General features: G+C 41.8%; 1 protein-coding gene across 2 annotated transcripts in view; it reads right to left on the reverse strand.

Moving 5' to 3' along the window:
* The window catches only part of LAMA4 (laminin subunit alpha 4), a 110,380-nt gene that overhangs the window by 48,786 nt on the left and 37,909 nt on the right, over nucleotides 1–23,685 (reverse strand). For both annotated transcript variants that reach the window (XM_076333444.1, XM_076333445.1), the window contains exons 4-12: nucleotides 21,311–21,391; nucleotides 15,930–16,144; nucleotides 11,748–11,843; nucleotides 10,265–10,416; nucleotides 10,013–10,123; nucleotides 6,744–6,855; nucleotides 3,418–3,585; nucleotides 2,467–2,660; nucleotides 458–574 (exon numbers count right to left, since the gene is read on the reverse strand). In XM_076333444.1, the coding sequence (XP_076189559.1) occupies nucleotides 458–574; nucleotides 2,467–2,660; nucleotides 3,418–3,585; nucleotides 6,744–6,855; nucleotides 10,013–10,123; nucleotides 10,265–10,416; nucleotides 11,748–11,843; nucleotides 15,930–16,144; nucleotides 21,311–21,391 (1,246 nt within the window). The remainder of the gene's footprint in view (nucleotides 1–457; nucleotides 575–2,466; nucleotides 2,661–3,417; nucleotides 3,586–6,743; nucleotides 6,856–10,012; nucleotides 10,124–10,264; nucleotides 10,417–11,747; nucleotides 11,844–15,929; nucleotides 16,145–21,310; nucleotides 21,392–23,685) is intronic.

Below are 23,685 nucleotides of genomic sequence, written 5' to 3' on the forward strand. Positions count from 1 at the left end.
AATCTACAGTTCCAGAAAAGGATTTCTATCAGACAACCTGTTTATATATGTTTTACACTCTTGACAGTGGCTGGTTTTAACACTGATATCTGGGATCTTTAGCCTTCTCCTATGTTCATTTGCAGGCATGAGAAAACGATTTTAGCATATAGTGCACTCTTTTACCAGAGCATCTTTTTGCAGCTGCTTGTAATGAAATGGCTGAGAACTCTACAGCAAAATCCTTAATTCAGCTCTGCCTACAGTACGGTGTCCTTATAATTATTTTTCCGAGGCAGTAAAATGTAATTACACAGCTTTTCATCCAGGAAGATTTATACTTTTTGGGGGAATATTCATCAGTATTTCATTGAAGCAGTATAAAAAAGGAGAGGTTTTTATTTAGTCATCTAAACACATGATTTAAAAGTTTAAAAAATCAGGACATATCATTTAAACAAGTCACTGAGGCACCTACCTTTATTACCTCACTTAACTCAGAGTTGACCTTTTGCGGTCCTGCCAAAATAGTTCTGGCACTTAGCAGAATGCTGTTCACTTCATCTATTTGCTCTTTTATTTTTTCATGTTGTTTCTACAAAAAATAAAATAAAATTAAATCACATCCAAAACTCTCTGTGCATTGCTAAAATACAGTGTTACCATTTTTGTTAAATTTATTAAAGTTAATTCAAAAGATGAAGTGATGAACTAAATAGATTTTAGACAAATCTGAAGTCTCTGTTTTTCCCAGACATCTCTAATAGCTGCATATTATAATGTGACTCTTTGCATTTTCTTGTCTTTGTGAAAGATATGTTGGTTTTTTTTTTTAATTTCTTAATTTCATTTTATATAACAGCATGAGCAATTATTGGAATGAAGCATTATTCAGTGCACTGTCAGCAGAGACATATTAAACATGGATTTTTCATAGTGGTCTGGAGACTAGTTTTTTTCTGGAGGTTTTTTAAATCTACAGTACAGAGATATCTTTTCCTTGTCAATAGTAAAGCTAATGTGAACAATCTCTTTTGTACAGCATCTGCCTTCATTGTGAGGAATAACGAAGATCCAGCTGGTTAAAAACAGTGAACAATTGCAACTACACACTTCAGGCTTTGCTTCATCCATGTGAGACGAGCTGCAGCTTGGCACTGTAATTATGAAACAATGGAACAACAGAAGAGGCTTTGTACATAAGGATCCCAAGCTGCCTGTAGAATTCATGAGACCAGCACGCCTGATTTCTCTATTGAATTATTAGACTTTCCACATCAGCATGAACTTCTAGCGCTGCAAATTTCAAGAGCTCAAAACTCAGCCACTGATGCTGTGAAACCCAGAGGTTGGCTGAATTTGCCAGATCATTCTTCAAGTCACAAAGTTGCTCCCTAAAGCCCTCTCCTCCAGAATCCAAACAATTTCAACCATTGAAATGAAAACAGTTTGCTTCAAATGGTCCCAAATTGTTCTCTTTGTCATTGTCTTCCTTGCTGAAAAAATAAATGAAAAGTTTTAGATGGGACATTCTGGTTTTGCATTCCTTAAAGGAAACTAAAGAAAACAGAGAAAGAGTCACAAAACTGCTGGGAGGAGAAAAAATAGTCTTTTTGGCTGATGGATAGGGTACTTTTCTGGGATAAGAGACCTGAAAATTCAATTTCCTCATCAGCCAGATGGGATTTGAACCTAATGCCACCATTTACAGGCAAACATGCCCCGCTTCTGTGCTGTAGGGGACGGGTCTCCTCTGAGCTCTTCTCTGGAGTGATTACTTTGTTCCAAATACCGAAACTATTCATTTGAACAGAGCATAAGGGAAAACTGCTGTAGCCTTATAGCTAGGCTGTTCACCCAGCAAGCAGGAAACCCAATTTCAAGGTATTTGTTGTGGAGCAGTTAGAGAATGGATTTGTGCTTGAAGATGCAAGGACAATCGTCTGCTCTTCCTGAAAAAATGGGGATGCATTTTGTTTAAAGAGGACCAGAGAGAAAGTTTGGACAAGACAGTATGAATGCACTCACAGCCCAGGGCATGAATGCAGTGCAGAGTCTTCATAAATAATTGTTTTAATAGAATATAATTACTTTTGTGAGCATGAAGTCTTTCCACATTATAGATCAGTATATAATAGGTGAAACAATCCCACCACAATATTTATAGCAGCCATGCTGCATGGAATTTTAAGCTTCTTGGGTTTTGTTGTAATACGTCTTCCTAGTTTAGGCATTAGTGGCCTGCTGAGACATGCCATGCCAAAACTTTTCATTTATTGTCACTCCATGAATAAATAATAGTACCTTGCACTATTGCAACTTGTTTCTTAGAACTGGAGAGTTAAACTCATCCTGCTGAGTGGTCCAAGAAATTCTTTTTTGGTGTGGCGATTCCTGAATCTAAATTGTTTGCAATCTACTATTTTAAGCACTGGCAGAGACGGAGTGTTCACAGACAACAGTTATGATAAATGTACTGCATAGTACCTCACGCCTTTGAAGATTGGCTGTGTTTTCCTTATTTATATCCTCCGTTTGTATAACATAGTCAAGTGCCTGGTCTAATGCCTCCTCCACCTCTGACAGCTTCACATCCTGTTCGCTGAGCTGCTCCAACACGTCGGATACTAGAGATCTGGTGTCATTGTACCTCTCGTGAAACTCTTCAACTTGCTGTACCACTGGGAGAAAAATCAGAGGCCGCTGATTAATCCAAAGCTTGGATTTCTGACAAAACTTACCTATGCAACAATTTCTGTTGCTGTTACTCAGGGGGCAGTAAGACACATTTGTTAAAAGCTCACTTGAGAGATCATATACCTAGATTTTAATTTTCCCTCCTCCTTAGAAAAGGAAAGATGCCTCTCATTTTAGCATCTCATTTTAACCCCATTAATCCCCCCTCTCAAGTAGCTTTTCCTAAAAGAAACTAGGTTTGGCTTTCCTTGCTCTTCGTTTGTTTTTCATTGTCATAGCTAACCAGGCTACTCTGGAGAAGACAGTCCTTATTGTCCCGGGGCTCTGACTCATGTGCATCGAGCTGTGGGAATTAAGCTGCCGCTCTTTCCCATACCAGCGGTTTTTCTCTCTGCTGGAGTTTACTGTCCCCATGGCAGAGCTGGCAGGGGGGAAGGAAGATGTTCACACGAGCAATTCCAGCCCTGGTACGAACCTTCCTAAGCAGCTATTGCTGAGGTGCTGCAGCGCACAGGCACACACAGACACACGTATTTTTCTGCCCGTTCTGCCACGGGGGCAGCAAGCGCCAGCAGAGACTTGGGGCAGGCATTTGGAAGCGGCAGCATCTTCAGCACACCGGTCGGTGCTTGCCAAGCGCCTGCTGGTCCTCTCAAGGGGCTCAGCAGTACACCCAGAGCTGCCTGGCCCGTGCCAGCTGCTCATCAACGTGGGTGAATGGAAAACAGATTTAAAACTCACACTCCTCTGCTGCGTTTTCCTCCTCATCTGCAAGTTGCCTCTGATTAGTGAAAGGCTTACGGCGTTTGATCTCCTTCAGCATCTCCTCAGCCGCACTCAGCTTCTGGGCAATTTCTTCAGGGCTCAGCTCTTGTTGAATTGCATAGTATTTCATCTTGCTGCTGATTTCTGTGGGAAAGAGGAACAGATGGTCAATCCAGCATGGCTACAGAGAAGTAAATACTGTGGAGCACTTTTACTTTTGTGAATCCAGATCATGCTGATGGCAAATGAAAATTTTAATTATCTCTCATCCCTATAGTAGATAATTATTATGTTTAATCCAGTCGTAAAATTAAACCTGTAAATATATCACAGTTTCTGGCATATATGGGGGTCTCATCAGAAGAGGATGAGATTAAGCAGGCATGGGTTGTGTGTATCATTTGGCTTGGCAGTTCTTATAGACTGGGATCATCATTTTATTCTGAGTCCTGTGGCATGTAGCAGGCTGGGGCTTTCATCCAGGATCGTGGTTTTTAAGTGCTGCTGCAAAAATGTTATGTTTATTAAATAACAACAATGGCAAGGAGATAGAAGTAACCTTTTTTTCCATCTGAAGAAGTTTGAGGCACCCTAAAGAGGTAACAATATGGCTTCTGGCCTGATACTGCCTAGCTGGTTTGGAGATAGATACTATATCAAGGTTTTGGTCTCAGTTCAAAAAACACTGTAGGATCCCTGCAGCTGAAATTGAGTTTACCCATTCCCAGTGTAGGCATTACCCACTTCTCACTCCCTGGCCTTGAATACCACCTCCTCTTTTATGCCCTACAACGTGAGTAGCTTTGGCTTGTGTTCATCGCTACTTTTGTGGACAACCAGAGCTGGCAAAGCCAGCACTATGCATCTGTAAGATTTTTATAAAAAAATAGTTGTGTAATTGTGGCACAACTGATTCTTTGGCAGAGTGTCTTTGTATGCAGTTTCTGGCTAGCTCCTCAGCTCATTAGTGAATGACTTTAAAGTCTCACACTGAGCAGTAACTGATCACCACCCGTGGCTCCATGGATTTCTTTTTCCTTCTCATGCTGGCACACACATGTGCATGTGTGCACACATACACCTTCCCTTCAGTAGAGAGTGGCTTACCTTCTACAGGTGACGATGCCCCTGTAGAAGAATAGTTTTGAGCATGGTGGAAATAATTTTCACTCACTTGTCTGGGTGAACAAGCACTCTCTTTTTATTCACAGCCATGGGTGTGGCTTCTTCTATGACAGCGCAACCAGATTGTGCTATTTGTGCGCCAAACTAGATACATGTCTGCCTTCTGTGGTTCCTTTTGCTGCCCAAAACCAATTAATAATATACAAGGACTATCCCCAGAGGTCAGCCAGTGATTGTTGGTGACATACAATGAGGCTGATGCTGACACTTTTGCTCAATGATTGTAGAAATAAGATGTGACGGATGGCCAGACAGTCAAAGGTGATCTAGCATCACAGGTGTAAGAAGGTAGCACAAACGTAACATCCTATGACCATGGTCTCAGCCTGCCTCTTCTGTGTGATAGGATATGTTAATTGTGTTTGTTGAAATAAAGTAATGGTTGAAGCACCCATGGAGTTAAGGATAAGCAAGGATAACAGTTGATATGTAACCGCTCTTCCTTACACAACTTGCCACAGAGCTTGCAGTAATTGCTTTAAGACAGAACTGCTCAGTTCTGTTAATAAAGTATTTCTGTTAATTGAAAAAGAGCTGTTTAACCTCAACTGCCAGTCAGCCTTTCTATTCTGGTGCCATATGCAGTTTTCTTACACTGTTGGCTTTGCCAAGGACTGGGAAAAATCAGTGTGCTCTATGGCGGGATGGAGGCTGTTGTGATGCAGGTGTACAGGGGATAGAGATGCTTCCGAGTAGTTCACCTGGGGTTTTATTGTTTTCTGTAGGTACAGAAGAAGAGTCTGCAATTGGTTTAATCTCAGTTTTATATACCAGCATGATAATGATATGTCATAGCTATTCCAGATGAAGATGATAATTTCTGACTAGGAAAGCTTTTTTAAGAGCAATTGTGCTTGGGAAGGTGTTCACTGTTGTCATTTATCCTTTGATATATAGTACAGTAAAAATTCTTGAAGATGCAGGAGGTTTAACAGGCTCTAAATAAAAAAAAAATCTTCATCTGGGAAGGTGTAAGATACATACATTTGCAGTCAGAAAAGAAGTTATGTTTTGAAATTTATGCTAGTTCTGGAGATACTTTTATTGCTCTAGCATATTGCCCAAAGATGAACTTAACAAGTTTTGTCTTCATCCCCTCACATTATATGGACAGATGAGCAGGACACTGAGAAAATAAGTTACAGTTTGTCCCAATATTTTAACATAAAAGGCTCTTGGTTTCACTCTTTTCCTAATTTTGGGAGATCACCATCACCATGTTTACCTCTCCTACTGTGAATCAGCATCACTATAACCATTTCTGGCAGTCTGCAGTAGCCACACGGTTTACAATTTTGCCTTTCACTTTTACTAAAGGCCACACTTTCTTTGTGGAAAAAAAAGGCAATGAAAATGCAGTTTTCCGATTCTTCTTCTGTATTTCAGAAGAAAAAACCAACAGAGGACAAAAGCTAGTCTGTAATGCTCTGTAGATGTGTCTGGACCCAAACTCAATTGGAAATTCTGGTCAGATGAAGCAATAAGCAGCTTGAGGAGAAAATCACCACCACCTCCCATGCTGAGCTTGGGGAAGCAGTGAGTTCACAGAATTATTTACTATTCAACGTCATTTTCTTTTTAGAAGCATCTACATGAAGTTGTATGAACCAGCACAATCCTACTCAGCAACAGTTTGCTAAAAGGCAAAAACTGGATTTAAAGTAACAGTCACCAGTGGAATCACCAGAGTTAGTCAGACCTAACTGACTGCCATGGGTTCAAAAGGGAAAGCATAATTTTTAAAAAATCTGTCTAGCTATTCATATGGCCTCCATTACTTATCAGCAGGATGGAAAAAGTGCACTTGTATGAATCTGCTGGCAAGTAAGACATGGAGCACTCTCATCTCCCATCCTATCTTTGAGTTTGTGGCTTCATCCAGCCCCAATCTGATACTGACTCTTTTTTTCAACCACAAGGATATATAAATACCTTGAGCAGCCGTGGTGTCAGCTGTCTTTTAAGAGAGACAACTTTTCATCATGGCTTTGCAGGCTGCAGAAGCCTTATGTGTGGGTTGCTTTGCGAGAGTGTCCAGGTGCTATGACATTTTTTTTGCTGGAGGTTTCATTAATACATGCTTGACATCGAGCTGAACCAGAAAGAAATCTATTTACCTTCGATGTTATCCCTCATATTACTGAGCTGCTGCAGAAGCTGAGTAGCACGGTTGTTGGTCTCCATGGTTTCCTTCTGTACCAGTAGGCCTTTGCTGGATGCTTCATTTCCCTATGAATAAACCATGTGAGCTAGACATTAGATTTCTTTTCAGATCCATATGCATGTGTGAGGATGAGCAGTGTAAACACACATTTTGCTTTCTCCTGATAAGCATGTGAAAGTCCATTTATCATATAAAGTGGTATTTACAGAGGTGTTTGAAGTGAAGGGCTGTCTTGTCGGTATTTTCAGAATTCCAGAGTGAGAGATTAAAATCTGTCCCATATTTATCTATAATTTGCTGCAATCAAATTGCCATACATTATGTACAGTTGTAAAACTCCCATCTGCTGAGTCTCCTAGGCATTCAGTGAGGCTGGCTCCTTTTGCTGGGTATGGCATTTCCTGACTGAGCGTATAGACTGAAGAATAAGGTGTCAAGCTCACAACCATTTTTAGATCAGTGTCTCCCTCAAGCGTGGTCCCCAGCTCTGCAACTTGTTAAAATTAAGAAAAAGCACAAGGATTCAAAATACTCTGAAGAGCATAGCCACCCTCCTACACTATATTACATTGGAGGCTGTAGTCTGCATTGTGTTCCCTTGCACATAAGGGAAACGAAGAGTTACCATGTCATAGTTACCATCTTTCTGAGAAGGTCACGGACTTTGGGAGTCCTCAGATTTAATTTTCACTGGTATTTCCCAGAAAAGAGGAAAAAATGTGACGGCTGTGCCATCGACGGGGGTTTGCAGAGGCACCAGGTGGCGCTTGAAGGCAGGGCCAGGGCCAGGGCCAGGGCGGCCAGCGCCGCAGGCCTGGGCGGGCACCCGGCTAGAGCAGACGTAAGGGTTTACAGAAAGGTTTTAATTTTACTTCTGTTTCCTTGGGTTTTGAGTCTTCGAAGGGCAAGCACTATGTTTTTTATTCATATTCCTTTATTGCTACCAGGGTTTCTTGTGGATGCTCTGTTGCTCAGCATCACCGCTTCATGCTTATTTTAAGCAGCTTGTTACTGGTTTTACACACACTTGCCTTTACATAATATACTTTCCTTGCTAGTTTTTTCTTTAACTATTGAACACACGGGGAATTGCTGAGGCAGGTTTGCTGATTGCCATGAGATTGATGGGAAAAACAGCAGCATGAGTGAGGGGTGCTCTTAGGGACCCTTAAATTCCCGCTGATGTACAGTGGCTCATCCTGAAATTTGCTAAGAGCCCAGGAAGGAAAGGCGCTCGGCTCCCCCAAGACTCTGCCAAACATTCAGGATAGAGCTACGTGCTGTTTTACCCTAAGCTCATCCCAAGCAGACTCAGGGAGTTACAGGTCACATTTACTCTTCTCATTCAGCAGGAGGATTTGCCTACAGCTGGTGCATTCATCCTGCCTTTGGGGTTTAGATCAGAATCTGCAGCAACCCCTCAGACACGGGGATGTGCACGTGAAATGCTCTGAACAGAAGATGCAGCATATCTCTGCAAAACCCACTCAAGGCCCTAGCACCCATTTTCCATAAAAGTGCCTTGAAAGAGCAAAAAGTTCAATATATTCAGAGTTATTACTGTGGTCTTCCTTCCACTGTGAGAGTCTGGGGCCATTATTTCCCTGCCTTTACAAGCAATCACAAGTATTCATGTGGAACAAGCATTAGAAATAACCAGGGAGAAAAGACCAGAGGAAGCATTGAATTCATTTGTTCAGGGACAGTCAAACTGAGGAATGAGCTAAGAAATCCCCATGTAGTACTGAAGATGACAAAAACATCATTGTCCAAATTCACTAAATATTCCTAGAAAACCTAATGCCTTAATCATCCTGCCTACAAACTACACAGAGGGACGCTGAGGCACGTGAGCACTGTCAGATTTTCACAGGTACGGGTGGGGGGATGTGAGCTGATTTAATCAAACATCTCTTTTGAACACAGGCACAGTCTGTGTAATTCTGCAGTGCCCTTTCTGCAAAGTAAGTGCTGATTTAAAACACCCAAACCCAAATTTTCTCTTCCACCTCTCTATACAGTCCTTTCTCTTCTTCCTTTGTGTTTTTTCTCATACTTGCTCCTGTACTTGAGTTTTAGTCTAAGGTATAATTTTAATTTGTCTTCTGAAGGAATTTGTAAGTGAATATAAGGTCTGGCATTTTGCAATAAGCATGAAATATACGCTAGTCATACTACAGCTGTGATTATCTCTGGGAATAACGTAGAGTGATGTATCTCACTAATATATCTTAGCAACAGAAAGATATTTAATAATATCTCTTTAAAATAGAGGAGAAGCAATTTTGAACCCTATTTCTTCTCTTAACATATATCATATCGGTATTCTTCTAGGGTGCAATGAAAGTGTTATGTGAGCTGAGAGCAGATAACCTTAATTTTGTAGCCCGGCAGTTGAATGTGGATGCAACATTTATGATTACAATTGTGCTAAAACGTATCTTGAGTGCTGATCAGGCTCCCATCTCAGTGGGTATGTGAAAAACCTTTTAAACTGGCAGGTTTGTAACATATTTTGAAGTGTCTAATCGGGGCTAATTTAATTTTATGAGAGCATACATGTAAAAGAGATATAGTACAAATACTCCCAAAGTCAATCTGAATTACTTTAGTGTTGGTTACTTTGCTTAATTAGAAATAAAAATGTGAAATAGAAAGGCACTGTGTGTATCTCAGATAAAACATGTGTAGGGGGGTAGGTGGGAACTCAGATCCCGAGGGGAGGCTTTTTGTGATCGGTGACAAACCTCCGACCACATTCAACAGACTTTGGCCCTACATCCTTCCTTTTCTGGGAAGAAGACTTGATAGATCATTTACGCTTTTAATTCAGAGCCAAAGTAAAGTAGAAAGTCTAGAAATAGAAAACAGAAAGTTCTCCCAACTATCTTTCAGGGCACTCCCACTCTTGTTTGGCGAACGTAGAGGTTCAGACTAGATGTTAGGAAATGTTTCTTTATCGAGAGGGTGGTCAAACACTGAAACGGGCTTCCTAGAGAGGTGGTTGATGCCCCATGTCGGTCAGTGTTTAAGAGGCATTTGGACAATGCCCTTAATAACATGCTTTAACTTTTGGTCAGCCCTGAATTGCTCAGGCAGTTGGACTAGATGATTGTTGTAGGTCCCTTCCAGCTGAACTATTCTATACTAACCTCTTATGCCAGCATGTGAATATGACAAACCACAAACCCTCAGAGCTCTGGCAGGGGGCTATAAACAAACCTGTTCATCAAGTGTTGCTGCCTCTCTCAGGAGATCATTCATTTCGTCTGCAGCATCATCAACCTGGATGGTCCAGAGCACAGCATGGTTCTTTTTTTTGGACATTGCCGCCTGTGTGTGGGGGAAGAAAGTCAGTGCATCTGAAAACAAATTATTTCTCTAGTGAGGGCAGGGATTAAAATCTACAGGAATGGAATGGAAATTCATAGATTAGAATTACATTAAAAAATAAAATGTCATCAGTGTTCGTACCTGGAGATGGGTGGCAGTGAGGTTCAGGTCATTCAAGCGCTTTTGAGCTGCAACACCTGTAGAAATGCTCAGTAAAGTCGATTTGCTTTCATCGATAGCCAGAACTGCTAATCGGATGTCATCTGTCAAATCCCAAATACATTTATCGCAGCCTAATAAGAAAATAAGAGTGTGTCATTTTTCTTTAGTGTTTGTGTCAGTGAACAGCAAATATCTTAAATTCACTTTATAGTGCTCTTGCCCCATGGCGTTCCCTCTCTTTGTCATTGATGGATCCTGATGGATACCCATTTTTCTTTCACTTTCATCCGCCCACTTCCAAGGTCCAACAGTACAGTCATGACGCTTCCAGCTGAGCAGCACCAGATGGGACTACTCCGAGAGGCTGCCGCAGCGGCTCTGTAATCAGTAGGGAGAGAGAGAGAGGAGGTATTTCCTGGCTATTCCCTAGAGGCTCTGCATGTTTGTGGCCTGAAGAACAACAGATGGGGGTCAAAAAAACAACTTCATTTTGTCAGAACCCAGAACGCTGTAATTAAAATTTGGTGGTATGAGAAGTAAGGATGTCCAGCAGACGGGCTCTTGGCTGCCTATCTGATTAGGAAGGCAACTTCTAAAACCACAGTTATAACACGTTTGGAATATGTTTGCACAGAACTACATCCTTGTCCCTGCTGAATGCTTGCAATACCACCTTGGTTTTAGTGACATTGGTGCCACCACTAAATGCAGGAGACTTAGGTGAACGTGCAACACAGATTCCTACAGAAACTTTTGCTTGGTATTGTATAGTCTGTATTCTTGATGGCAGCAGCTCCCACATGTTTTCCTTCTGGCTGCACTTCAAGGCACACAACCCCTCTTCTTGGGAGTTGGTTTAGGAACCCATGTGTGCTACACAGTCTGCATTATACCACAGGCATAATTATACAGACATTTAAAAAAATATCAGTGGTTACCAATAGTTACAACATAGTGCTTCTGGAAACTCCTCAGGCTTCCTATCATTAGGATAGGGGAGATGATCGTGGAAAAGCAACTGACTGATGGATATATGTCAAATTGTCAACAGCAACAATTTATATTAGGTGTACAACTAGAAAACCAGAAATTATATGCAAGATAGCACAGATAAAGTTGTGATGGCAGTTTTAGGGCCAGAATATTATTTTGCAGGCACTGTGTCTCGAAGTCTATAGAAGAGGCTTTGGTGATACTTCCTTACTGCTCCGCACTTTTTGTATGTAAACTTTCAGTCTGTATCACAGAGTTGGATGTATGCATGTACTCAGTCAAGCAAGTGAGAACATGCTTAAATACTCAGTCAGCGGGGCATTGTGCATATTCGCATGTTTAAGTGCCCTGTGGGACCAAAGTCAAAGTGCTGAGCCCACTGGAGAACCGAGCTCTTAAGTTAGTATTTGTAAGCATCTAACTACAAGAGCGATATTAATTTTTGGTGTACTCATGATAATCTTCTTACTGATGGTTGGGCAGTCTGTGCCAGTAGAAACTTCAGGACTGTCTGCGAGGCATTCTCCAGTCTGGCTGTCACACATTCTCCCTCCACAGTTACATTCTGGGGGAAAAAGAAAGGATTTTTGAAAGAAGGATCTTCAAAATGTACAACCCACCTTTCCTCTCCCAAGACTAGTGACACGATTGCACGTAAGATTGTGCATGGATTGTCAGACCAAAATCAAGGGCTTTTTGGGCTGATTTTTCCTTCAGTATGTAGAAAAAGGTGTTCTTTGCACTGCGGTCGAATTGGACCAGGTAAAATATGAGACAGGAAACAACCAGAAAGCCTGTGCTGAAGCCGCTTGTTCAAAGCTTCCCAGCTAGTCACAAGCAGAGGCAGAGAGGCCAGAGTTGCACAGCTGGGCCATTGTACCTCACCGTCTAGGGAGGGTGACATTTAGGAGATGGGCTAAGGAAAGCAGTACAACTAAAGTTAATTATTAGCTACAAATCTCTCCACAGACCTGTGGAATTTATCAACACTGCGTCAGGCTGCCACTAAATAAGCTTTCCAGCTATCAGGGATTGATAGTGGACTCCAATTCCATCATCAGCTTGAGCGTATCAAAAAGTAAATATCTCCTACCACTTACGATGAAGAATAAATGAGGTTTTAAATTTTTTTAAACTTGAGTAAGCTACATATTTATTGCCAGCACAAGTGGCTTTTTAAAAAGTATAATTTTTAATCTAAAGTGTCTCTTTCAAGGTTTAATTGGCCTTTTAAAGTATATTATTTTAAAGATTAAAATATTCTTGGAACACTTTGATAGAAAAACAAAAACTCAAGCAGAACGTAAGAACAGCAGTGACTTATCTGGACTTCATTCTGCTCTTGTGATTCATGGTTTCACCAGAATCTCATATAACAAAATCATTTACTGCCATTTTATTGCAGCCCATTCATTGTTCTCTATGAATTACCCTTGTATTTACATTCCACATTGCGCATTCGAGGAATTATCACGGAAAATGTGTAATACAGCTTCAAAGTCAACATGATGCACTAACATTGGAATAATTCTGTGTAACTGAACCAGTTTTAGTGGAACTACTCAGTTTTTGTACCATTGTGATAACAGAATTTGGTTATGAATTTTGTGGGGCAATTGTATTTTGACCTCACCACAATCTGTATGAACTGGGTGTCTCCCAGCTCTTGGATCCACTGTTTTTAATTTGTTATTTCTTTTGTTAAGAAGTGACAGAAGTGAAAGTCTTAGTTGAAAGCAGAGATTTCTCTGTACCTATATCACAGGGTCTAGGCTTTCCCCAAAACAGGTGGCAAGAGTTCAGTTACAAGATCAAAATTTGGATGAGATTGGTGCTCAAGAAAATCAAATAGTGTCTTCTTATTTAAATGGATAACTCTTAATTTGCTACGCAAATGCTTATAGTAAATTAATTTCAAAAGCAGTCCTGACAATTTTTCATCTACTTGTTTAGGAGGTACCACGTTTTTAGTAGGGAATTAAAACTTTCAATGCTGCTGTGGCTTACTGGTGGAGAAAGCTTCTAAATTTACCTCTCTTTCTGAGGGACATCTGTGGAAAACTTTGAAGTGTGGCTAAAGGACGTGGTTAAAAAAATTATTGAAAAGAAGCTGAGAACTATCTACAGCTATGCAGATTTTGTCTTTTGCTTGAAAGAAAAAAAGAGGATTTTAGCTGGATAGAGCTGTTTGCTCATTTAGTTGTCTTGCATTTTTTTGTTCTATATACCCTTTGAAATGCTCTGTGGAAACCATGTACGCAGACTCTCTTGTTTCTTACACTAGTTTCTTTTCTGTATTTTTGTATTTTAAAGAAGGTATTTGTCTTATTTCAGAATCAATATTTTTCTAAATAAGAGTTCCTAATTGCTCCAAAATGCTAAACAAAATACGTTTGCCTTGTAAACTACCCAAATAGTTTGGATATCATGGATATATTGAGTGGTGCAGGCAATCTATGCAGTACTGTCAATACAGCATGTTGTGGTGTTTAGCAGAAATGAAGATGAAATGATAAGTGTGTAATTCTCTGAAACCTAATACTTCAAAATCAGGATTTGCTAGAGTCAACTACAAGATTAAATTCACTCCTAAATAGAGAAAAGCTGTACCTCTCACAACATATTCAAGTACCCAGGCACTTTTTATTTTTAGCGAAGATCAAACACTACAAGCAAATCTGCTAACGAAGAGAATTACCAAGCTGATTTATAGTCTGCATGAAAAGCCTATATAGAGAAGTCCTTTGCACCATGAAATCCCACTTAAACTGTACCTCAGAAACATAAATAATACTGAGGCATTCTGCCTCTAATTCCTGCAACTCCTTAAGGGTACAAACCAAAAGTATACTGAGGTGATGAAAGTGTGACTTAACTTCAGTTTAGAAACTCTATGTTCAGAGATGCCTTCCAAAATTATGTCTTGCATAATCTGCTTAGACACTTGGAATGCCCTGTAATCCTCAGACTTCTGGCAAAGCTACTCTTAGCTGTTTGAAGCTCTGCTTTTGCACATGGCCAAGGCATGATTGCTGCGGTTTGCTGAGTTGAAGTGCTGGGTGCGTTTCTCCTGCCTCATGGCTTTCAGGACCCACAAACTAGATCCTGTCATTCTTTATGGAAGAACTGCAGTGAAATCATCTCTGGTGAACTGAATTAGGCAGTGAAGGGCATAAACAAGGTTTGCTTTTGCAACCTCAAAATCACAGAGATGTTGAATTTCAGGCACATCTTGGGTGCCCAAGTCCAGGCAGGAGCTGAGTTTTGGGGCACGCTGTTCCCTACAGCTGCTGTCTTTTTGGCTGATTTGGATACCTGGGACTGGCTTTTGGGATAATTGTGTGTGGGCACCATCTGTCTGAATTCGGCGTAAATGGAATTTAAGCACATGACTTGCTGATGTGAATTACATCCTGGAGATGGACATTCAACTTCTAGCTGTCACCGGAACATAAAACCAGAAGGGACCACTAGTGGCATCATACGTGGTCCCCTACAAATGAAGACAGCAGCACAAAGGGCACTTGAGTACAGAGCATCCTCACAACCTCCATCCTGCAGGTCTCAAAACACGCCTTAACACTTTGTAGTAAGCTAGTAAAAAGCAAAGTCCAAGTGTACAGTGAGCTGCAAGAAGGACATAGGTTGATCAAGACATTGCTAAGGCCCTGGGGCCTGTAGGTCTGTACCTTGAGATCCCGGAGCACTTCAGAGGTCCGGGTTTGGGTTTGGGTGCATGCTTTGGCTGTGTCTTACCTTTAAGTCAGGCTGAGAGCTAGGAGTGATCCATCTCCCCCATTTGTGTTCTGGTCCTTGAGGGAAGGACCCTGGCAAAGAGGTTGGGCGGGATCCCCAAGGTCCTTGCTCTGAGCACCTGAATTTTGCCTTTAGCAATGGCTGTTCCTCGGTGCTTTGAAAGAGTAGGTAATCTTATCTCCCAGAGCAAGGACAAAGGGCATGAGGCCAAAGTCTTATTTGGATTGAACTCCACGTAAATTAGGAGAATAATTGTATTAGAGGACGTAAACCTCTGTGACCCCTCTGTGTAGGTATGTTTTGGTAAGGTCCTCTGGGTAGCACTTTACCAGACCCTGGAAGTACAGTCATCTCTGGTGTGGAAATACAGTAACCAGCAAGATTACACAGACACATGGGAAATGCAGAATACATTACCAGTGTGAAAACTAGCAGAAACTGAGTGGGGATTGGGTCAGGACAGGAAGGGCAATCTTGTTCCCATAAAAAATGCTTTCAAGTCTTTAAAAGCCATCAGTCTGAGTGGTCATGTTGGGCAGCATGTGGTGTGAACAAACACAAAGGTGAAGTCTCTGCCCGAAGAAAGCTTAGAGACTCTTATTTAAAACAAGATGCAGGACACAACAGTGCCTACATTCATTCTGCCCAGGCGTTTAAGATGCTGGAGTCTGGGGTCTGAGACTTCCTCATGGGCAATGGAAAGAGCGCTAGTGCCTGGGATGATTCAACCAAACAGGCATCCAAATTACCCCGCCAGGTAGGCGGCTGGGAGCACCCCCTGCCTCCCAGGGCAACAGCTGTCTGATGACTGATTCAGGCATCTCTGAGAGGTCATCCGTAGACCATGCTGTGCTGCGTTTTGCTCGGCTCTGCTATACTAAACTATAGACAATACCTGTACAGTTTTTAGCGAATCTGGCATCCCCATAGTAACCCGGAGCGCATCGTTCGCACTTGAACCCGGTGGTGTTGCGCAGGCAGTTGCGGCACTGGCCGGTCACTTCATCACAGTCTTCAAAAATCAGGTTTGGGTCTGAGTTGCCGCTGCAGTCACATTTTTTACAAGTGCTTCCAATTAGCAAAGGGTTCCCATAGTAACCGGGGGCACACCTGAAAGGAAGAGCAAGCCCAACAATGACAAGTAATGACATTCCCATCTGTGGTATCATTTTTTCTCTGACCTTATTTATGTCACCATGAATTGATGGTCTGCAGCTACTAAAGGACAGAAGGCAAATTAGGAGCTGTATTCCTGCAGAGGCTGTTTTGTGCTGTAATCTCAATCTCTACAGTTACATATTTTTCCCTTCTTGAACACTTCTGGTATCTCAATCACACCAGTCTGTGTTATTTTGTGTGTGTGTGTCCTTAGCAGTAAAATGATTTGTTCCCCATTGTTTTAAAATCTATGACAGAATGACCTCTGCAGAGAGGCAGCTCTAGTGTTTATTTTGGTCACTTTCAGCTTTGGATCTCACCAACTGTATTGTGTTATATAGGAAATTGGGGTAAGGGACTGCATTTCACGATGCTGAAACTCAGAGGAAGTTCAGACCTTATTTTCATAATAATGCATACCACAAAATACTGACCAGAAAAGTTTTATATAAATACTTCTATGGTGAGGCACCGGGATGGTTTCTGGTTTTTGCAAAACAAAACAGGCACTGAACCAGCCTCCATTTTTCAGATTTGTTTGATGTTAGCCTGCTGGCTGAGGGCAAAAGGCTGAGAGCAGCCACCAGCCCAGGAGGGGAGGATTCCACTGTTGGTTTACAGAGGGTGAGAGAGAGGTGGGTAACAAGCACTCCAGGGGAGGGCTGAAATGGGTCCAAATTGCTTTTCATGTCTTGTCACGTGGGAAGCATTTCTGTGGAAAACTTGCTACATCTTAAAAAGGATGAGATGTTGAAACTAGTGTTTTTTTAAAGTCTAGACAAATCAGCGATACCTAATGTTCCTGTGTGACCAGTGACCCTAAGCTAAGACAAGAAGTAATAGATTTGGTGTCATCATTTGGAAAGAAAGGAGAGGGTTTCAGTTAAAGGGGTTTCTGCTGGTAGCAGGGAGTGTGCTTAATCCTATGAGCTAGAGGAACCTTTGCAAAACAACCAGCGAGGCAAACAGAGCTGGCAATGGAGTGGGCATGGAGCAGCTCGCAGGAGCAAATCCTCGAGCAAGGGCATTGCTGGAGGAGCTGGCGGCTGGAGCAGTGTAGAGCAGAGCAGCTGCTTATGGACTGGAGGGGCCAGCTGGCAGGAGAGGGGGCAGCCCACACCGTTCACGGTGTCACTGCGGGGTGGCAGGAGGGTCTATGACCCAGCAGCCTGGGACACAGAGATCAGGGACTTGTACCCCCAAAGTGGGAATGAAGAATTACTGCAGGGAGGGGGATAACTAGCTGGTGTAGCAATTGCTTACTGAAGAAATCGGAGGACTGAATAGTTGTTGTGGTGATTTAGGTGAGGAGTAGTTATTGTATTTCATCCTGTTTTATCACCCTGTTGTCCTTGTCTTTTCTCCCATCCATGAAGTCCTGTTTTAAGATGCTGTTTGTTCTGCTGTTTGTGGGCAGGGAGGGTGAGCTCTCAGGCAGTTCAGTTTAATTTTCCCAGGTTCTGGCTGGGGACCTGAGACGAGGTCTGTTGTCTCCTAAAATCTGAACATAGTCAAATCCAGGTTCTACTATGTCTGAACGATGAAAATGTGGGAAATCTGATAAGAGCTTCCAGTTTTGATCTGTTCCTACATTTGCTGACTTTTTTTAATAAAGTAAGTAATTTTCTCAACGCTGCTTTGTTCATGTTCCAGTCCTGAACCCCTACAGTAAAAGCACATAAAATTTTAAGCTTCTTAATATAAACCACTTGGCTGCTTCAAATACTGCTTTTGCCAATGGCAAAAACTCTGTTTGTCTCTTTGCAGCACTGCCAGAATCTTTGCTGCAGATCTTATCACTTGGATGACCCAGATGTAAAGAATAAAAGTGTGACCTGGAGTTCTGTGCACCCCTCGAAGAACTGTGGATGCGACACGGAGCATAATGAGTGTGATTTAGCTGACTTTGGTGGAGTCACTCCACATTCCCATGGGAGTTAGAGCAGGCAGTGATGGGTAATGCTGCTATTTAGTCATGCCAAAAGTATTGCTATAATTTTCTAATATTTCAGTCAATCTGAGATTGTAGTATTTTCCCAAATTTCAAAATTTCAGTATGGTTATGAAGTTTGAACAAGGAAAAAAACCCCTCTGGGTTTTAAAAAAATTCATTTCCTTTATTCTGAACTCTCAAAATCTTGCAGAGTTTCTTTTTAATTTTCTGTAGTTATGTATTTTCCAAATGGTCGTCTGTCTAACGTGGCCACCAAGTCACAGAAGCCACTGAGCAGTGCTGCAGCCAGACCAGCGTTTTGCTTTCTGCTATCCAGCTCTGGCTTTCTTCCGGCATCTACCGAAGACTGCGTACTATTCCCATCAGGCCCAAAACATCTGCCCTCTCATCAGGGCAAGGTGATTTTTTTTTTTTTCTTTTCTGAATTATACCATTCAGTTCACTTGCCAGAAACATAGTGGACAGTTCCTCACATCCTCACAGATACATTTTGTAAGTAAGTGCTGCTTTTTATGACCGTCTGACTCACTTTTATTAGCTCTATCTCCTCATCTGGAGTAGCTGTCTAAAACAAATAGAAACTTTTAGAGCTGAAAATAAATGTGTCACCTTCACTTTCCCCTTCCCTTTGCCAGTCAGTGCATCTCATAGGGCTGGACTGTGCTTGGCCTCTTTTGGATTGCTGGTAGCACATGAGCAGAGCAGAGGCTGCTGGATGGAAACTTATTGCTCCATCTCTGCACTTTACGGTCTGAAAAAGTAGAGGCCTGCGGTACATGTCTTTTCCTCCGTTGTATCAATAAATGGCTCTTTGTTGCTAGCAAAGAATATTTCCTCTCCCATAATAAAGCTGCTAAATTATCTTTGTTTCATTTTACAGCCATGTTTGCTTCCTGTAATTATTGGTGAGTAAGAAATTAACTTCCTCTTCTCTGGCAATGCCAAAAGAACCTTTTTCCTCTATTCACTTGGGACACTAAAGTATCATTTCTTCAGTTACCTTTTTTAACATTTGGGCATTAACAAAACCTGGATTTCATCCGCTACCACCTTAACGCCTTATTGCTGGAGTCCAGGAGCAAAATGATTCATTCCTAACTTTCAAATTGGGAAGCCGGTTTTCCCAGTTCCTGGCAAAGGCCTCTGTGATTTCACACCACCATTTGCTGGCAAACATAAACTGGATAGGTTTGTGCCAAGCCTCTAGAGCAGCACAAGAAAGCCTCCTACACGAATGCCAGAGGAAATGGGGAGCAGATTGCCTCCCAGTGTGCTGCTCTGGAGATCCCACCCGCTGCCTGTGGAGGAGTGTCCTGCAGCGTGCTGCCCCGCGGTGCCCGTCACTGACCGCTGCGGAGAGCTGGGAGGGAGGGCGGTGAGCAGGACATAGCCTTCCTCTCCCTGGGGACGTGAGCTGCTATTTGGGCTGCAGGGAAGGACAGGGGCAATGCCCTCTCTCATTCAGGATTCCCCAGTCCTTCTGTCAGCATGTTGACGGCATGATGGCTGCCAGTGGGACCAGGGAGTGGTGGCAGTGCCCAGCAGCAGCGTATGTGAGGCAGGGACTTGCTCTTTAGCAAGCGGACAGGGACAAGCAGTGCATGTCTCATTAGTCTTCGAAATGCTTTTTGTCGTTTCTGACACAAACGGGAGTAGGACCAGGAGCCTACCAGAAGGGAAGTCCCATTAGCCACTGCTTGCCACTTACCCAAGGAGCTAGTCAAGGACTTAACATGGTGACTGGGACAGGCTGATTTCTTTCTGCAGCTTTTTCTAATCCATTCTATGATTCTGTGATTCTATCTATGCAGCTTTGCCTTCCCTGAGACAGATGCACTGTGTCAGGCTGGGTAGTGGCTATTAGAAAACAAAGCTGATACTATTTTCTGCTGTTACTATGCATCTGCTACTCATTTCATAGGATTTGATTTGCTTGTAGTCTAGGCTGACATTTTAATAACCATTAAGAAACTTCACTGACCTTTTAATTGTCTGCATTATCCTTTGTGTATATATCTGACATTTTGGAAGAACAAAAGAATACAGCCATAGGCCTGGGAACAAGGGTGGTTTTTTTTTATTTTTGTGCTATCTGTCTAAAGGGCTTTCACTATTGCTGTCACCATGTTACTGATGTGGAGGTAATATGCTGATGTTTTTGCATCATCTGTAAGGGCAAAAGCCTTCACTTTTTTTCATCTTACCTTTTTCATATTGATTTCTCTTTGCAGTTTAAGCATCCCCTTTCTCCCTTCACTGATAGTTATGTTAAGTATCATTAATGACAGTGGACTTAAGTCTTAAATACTTTAGGGGCTTTAAGGAAAAACAAAATGAGGTATTCAGGAAGCCACTGTATGAGCTGTCCTATACCCCTCAATCTTTGTGTTAGAGCTGTTTTAATTTATTGGCTGCTTAAGGGGAATTTCTGAATTATAATCAGGCCTGTGACATTCACTGAAACATCATCCATGTTTGTTCATAGTGAGTAAGATGGCCCTTTATGATGTAGGAGAGTAAGTTATATTTCTGCTGTATAGCTCCATTTATTTTTGTACTTTGTTATTTAGAAGATATTTACTGGAAATTGTTTATGGGCATAAGGGAAAGTTGAAAAGCAGCACTGGCCTATGGTTGTTTGCTTGACTTTATTGAATTATGTCTGTGAAGTACATTTAAAAGTTAACTAAAAACTGCATCTGCTCATTAAGAATTTGACTAGATAATGCATTTTCTCCTTTGCTTTTGAAAAATTTATTTGGTAGAAGCCTGCTATATGTTTTAGAGTGGTGAATTGCAAGAGGCATCTATGTGGTGGTTATTTTTCACTTCAGCTGCTGTTTCTGATTTGTATTTTGTATTTTGATTTGTAAATTGTATTCCTTTTAGGAAGATCACCACATGAAGGTACGAAAAGTGCAAGGACTCGATCAAAATACTTCAGATGTAAATGTCCGTCTTACCCTGACAGGGTAAGACGTGTCTGTCTTACCCACAGCAAGTTCTTATGGTTTTTAGTAGGAACTGAATGAGAGCCTTTAACAGACATGATTCAACCTGGTGAAAACACATGCACAAGATTTCTCCACCGTGTGGGAAGATTCCCTTGGAGACTTCTGGACTTCAGTATTGTTGACCAGTAAGTCATCCCATTAGTTTCTTACCTTTCACAGTTGGGTCCTGCATAGTTTTCCTTACAGACACAGCGCACGCTTCCACTTTTTCTGTAACAGGAGACTGCAAAGCTGGAATTTCATTAGAATGAATAGTTAGAATAGCAGGCAATGGCAAACACTTGGGAGTATTTCTTAACTACATTATGGACATTTGCTGTCAGTGTGAGCTCTGGCTCTTGGTTACTCATTGCTGAATAGGTATTCTTAAGCTCTGTATGTTATTCACATTATACCCCTTGTTTAGTCTTTTTAATTAGTGTAGAAAGCACTAATTAGCGTATAGCACTATGGAGCTATGTAAATGCAGATATATATATATATATAAAAGTTCCTGTCTTGCAGTGTAGATCGGACGCACCTGCAGGTTTTGATATACACATTTTCGATAAAGGACTTAGGATAAATGTGTATGTCATGCTGTTGTGGTTTAACCCGGCAGGCAGCTGTTCACTCTATCCCAGCCGAAACCAGGACACATGTGAACCTAATTGCTTCCTGTCTCTTATTCTAAGGGGTGAAATACTGCTTATGAAAGACACCACAGTAAGCACTTCAGGAATGTAGTCTCTGGAATGGGTGCAGCAGTTTCCTATGCAAATCCTACAGTTTTCCTCAAATCCAATCTGGAAGTACCAAGAGGTGAAAACTGAACTCAGTGGTGCTATCCTTATTTACAGCAACCGAGGCTGCTCCACCATCTCTCTGAGTAAGCTGGAAAGAGTCTGGGGCCTCTTCTGAGACCAACATGCCGAGTAGTGATATTGATTGCAGTAATGGCTTGGGCTGTAATTGTCACTGCCATGATTCTAAATCATGGATTCCTTTGCTTTCTTATGTTTTCAGGATTTAACAAATGTATAACTAAATATGAGACCCATGGAACAACAGCAGCCAGACGTGGAAAGTACAAATTGTATACACTTCAAACAGAGTCATGGACATGGCTTAAATACATTTGCAGGAAAAAAACGTACAGTCCTAAAGATGTTTCCAGTTAACTTGCAATATGTGTGAGTAAATGCCTGCCAGCACTCAGTGGTGTGCGACCAGAGTAGTGAGTGGCAGCAGTTGCCAGCTGCAGGCCCACGGTTGCTAAAATGCAGGTCCTGAGTTGTACAGTGCTGGGCAGCTGTGGCCAGGTTGCATCCCTTTCGCACAGAAAGACAAGAGACTCAGAGCAATGGGAAAGAGCATGATCCAAGCACTGCTTGTTCCAGGAACGAGCAACATTGAAAGGTGACAAGAATTCCTGCACAATTTCAGTTCCCACCAGCATTTCTCAGCTGGTGGGACAACCAGGGTCAAATAAATCTGTCTGGATCTATGTATGCTGTCTCAAAATATTTCATATAACCAGAGAGGACATAAAATGAGATTCTTCTCCCAGAATTCACAAATTAACTTCAGTAAAGCTTTTTTGAGATCGTATCAAGAAAATCATAACAGTTTGGCAGCCTTCCTCTTTGTCGTGGTTTAATCTCAGTCGGCAACTAAGCACCACGCAGCCGCTCGCTCACTCCCCCCCACCCGGTGGGATGGGGGAGAGAATTGGAAGAGCACAAGTGAGAAAAACTCGTGGGTTGAGATAAAAACAGTTTAATAATTGAAATAAAATAATAATAATAATAATAATAATATGATAATAATAATAATACACAAAACAAGTGATGCACAGTACAATTGCTCACCACCTGCCGACCGATGCCCAGCCAGTCCCCGAGCAGCGTCCCCCCCGGCCAGCTTTCCCCAGTTTATGTACTGAGCATGATGTCCCATGGTATGGAATGTCCCTTTGGTCAGTTTGGCTGTGCCCCCTCCCAGCTTCTTGTGCACCTCCAGCCTTCTCAGTCAGTAGAGCATGGGAAACTAAAAAGTCTTGGCTAGTGTAAGCATTACCTAGCAACAACTAAAACATCGGTGCGTTATAAACTTTGTTCTCCTCCTAAATCCAAAACACAGCACTGTACCAGGTACTAGAAAGGGAATTAACTCTATCCCTGCCGAAACCAGGACACTCTTCTTTTACAGAGGCTAATTCCTTCATGTAGTTGAAAAATCCACATTCTGGATTTAAGTTATGAAATAAAACTGAAGCCTTCCTGAGGTTTTATATTTTTGTGATCTTTTAGGGAAAAAAAATTTGTAAAATTCCCTCAGGTTTGAAAAGAAGTAACATCTGCTGGACTGTGAAGCAAACTCCCTCCTCCTTTTTTTTTATTCCAAAGAGATGACATTACACTTCATGTGTAATGTCCAAAAGTTATTCCAAAAGTTCCCAGGATCGCAGATATGAAGATAGTCTGGCCAGAAAATCTAGAAACACACAGATGAATCCCAAGAAAAAATATGTATCTGATGGGTCT

This window comes from Aptenodytes patagonicus, chromosome 3, assembly GCF_965638725.1.
Source record: "Aptenodytes patagonicus chromosome 3, bAptPat1.pri.cur, whole genome shotgun sequence".
NCBI classification, from domain to species: Eukaryota; Metazoa; Chordata; class Aves; order Sphenisciformes; family Spheniscidae; genus Aptenodytes; species Aptenodytes patagonicus.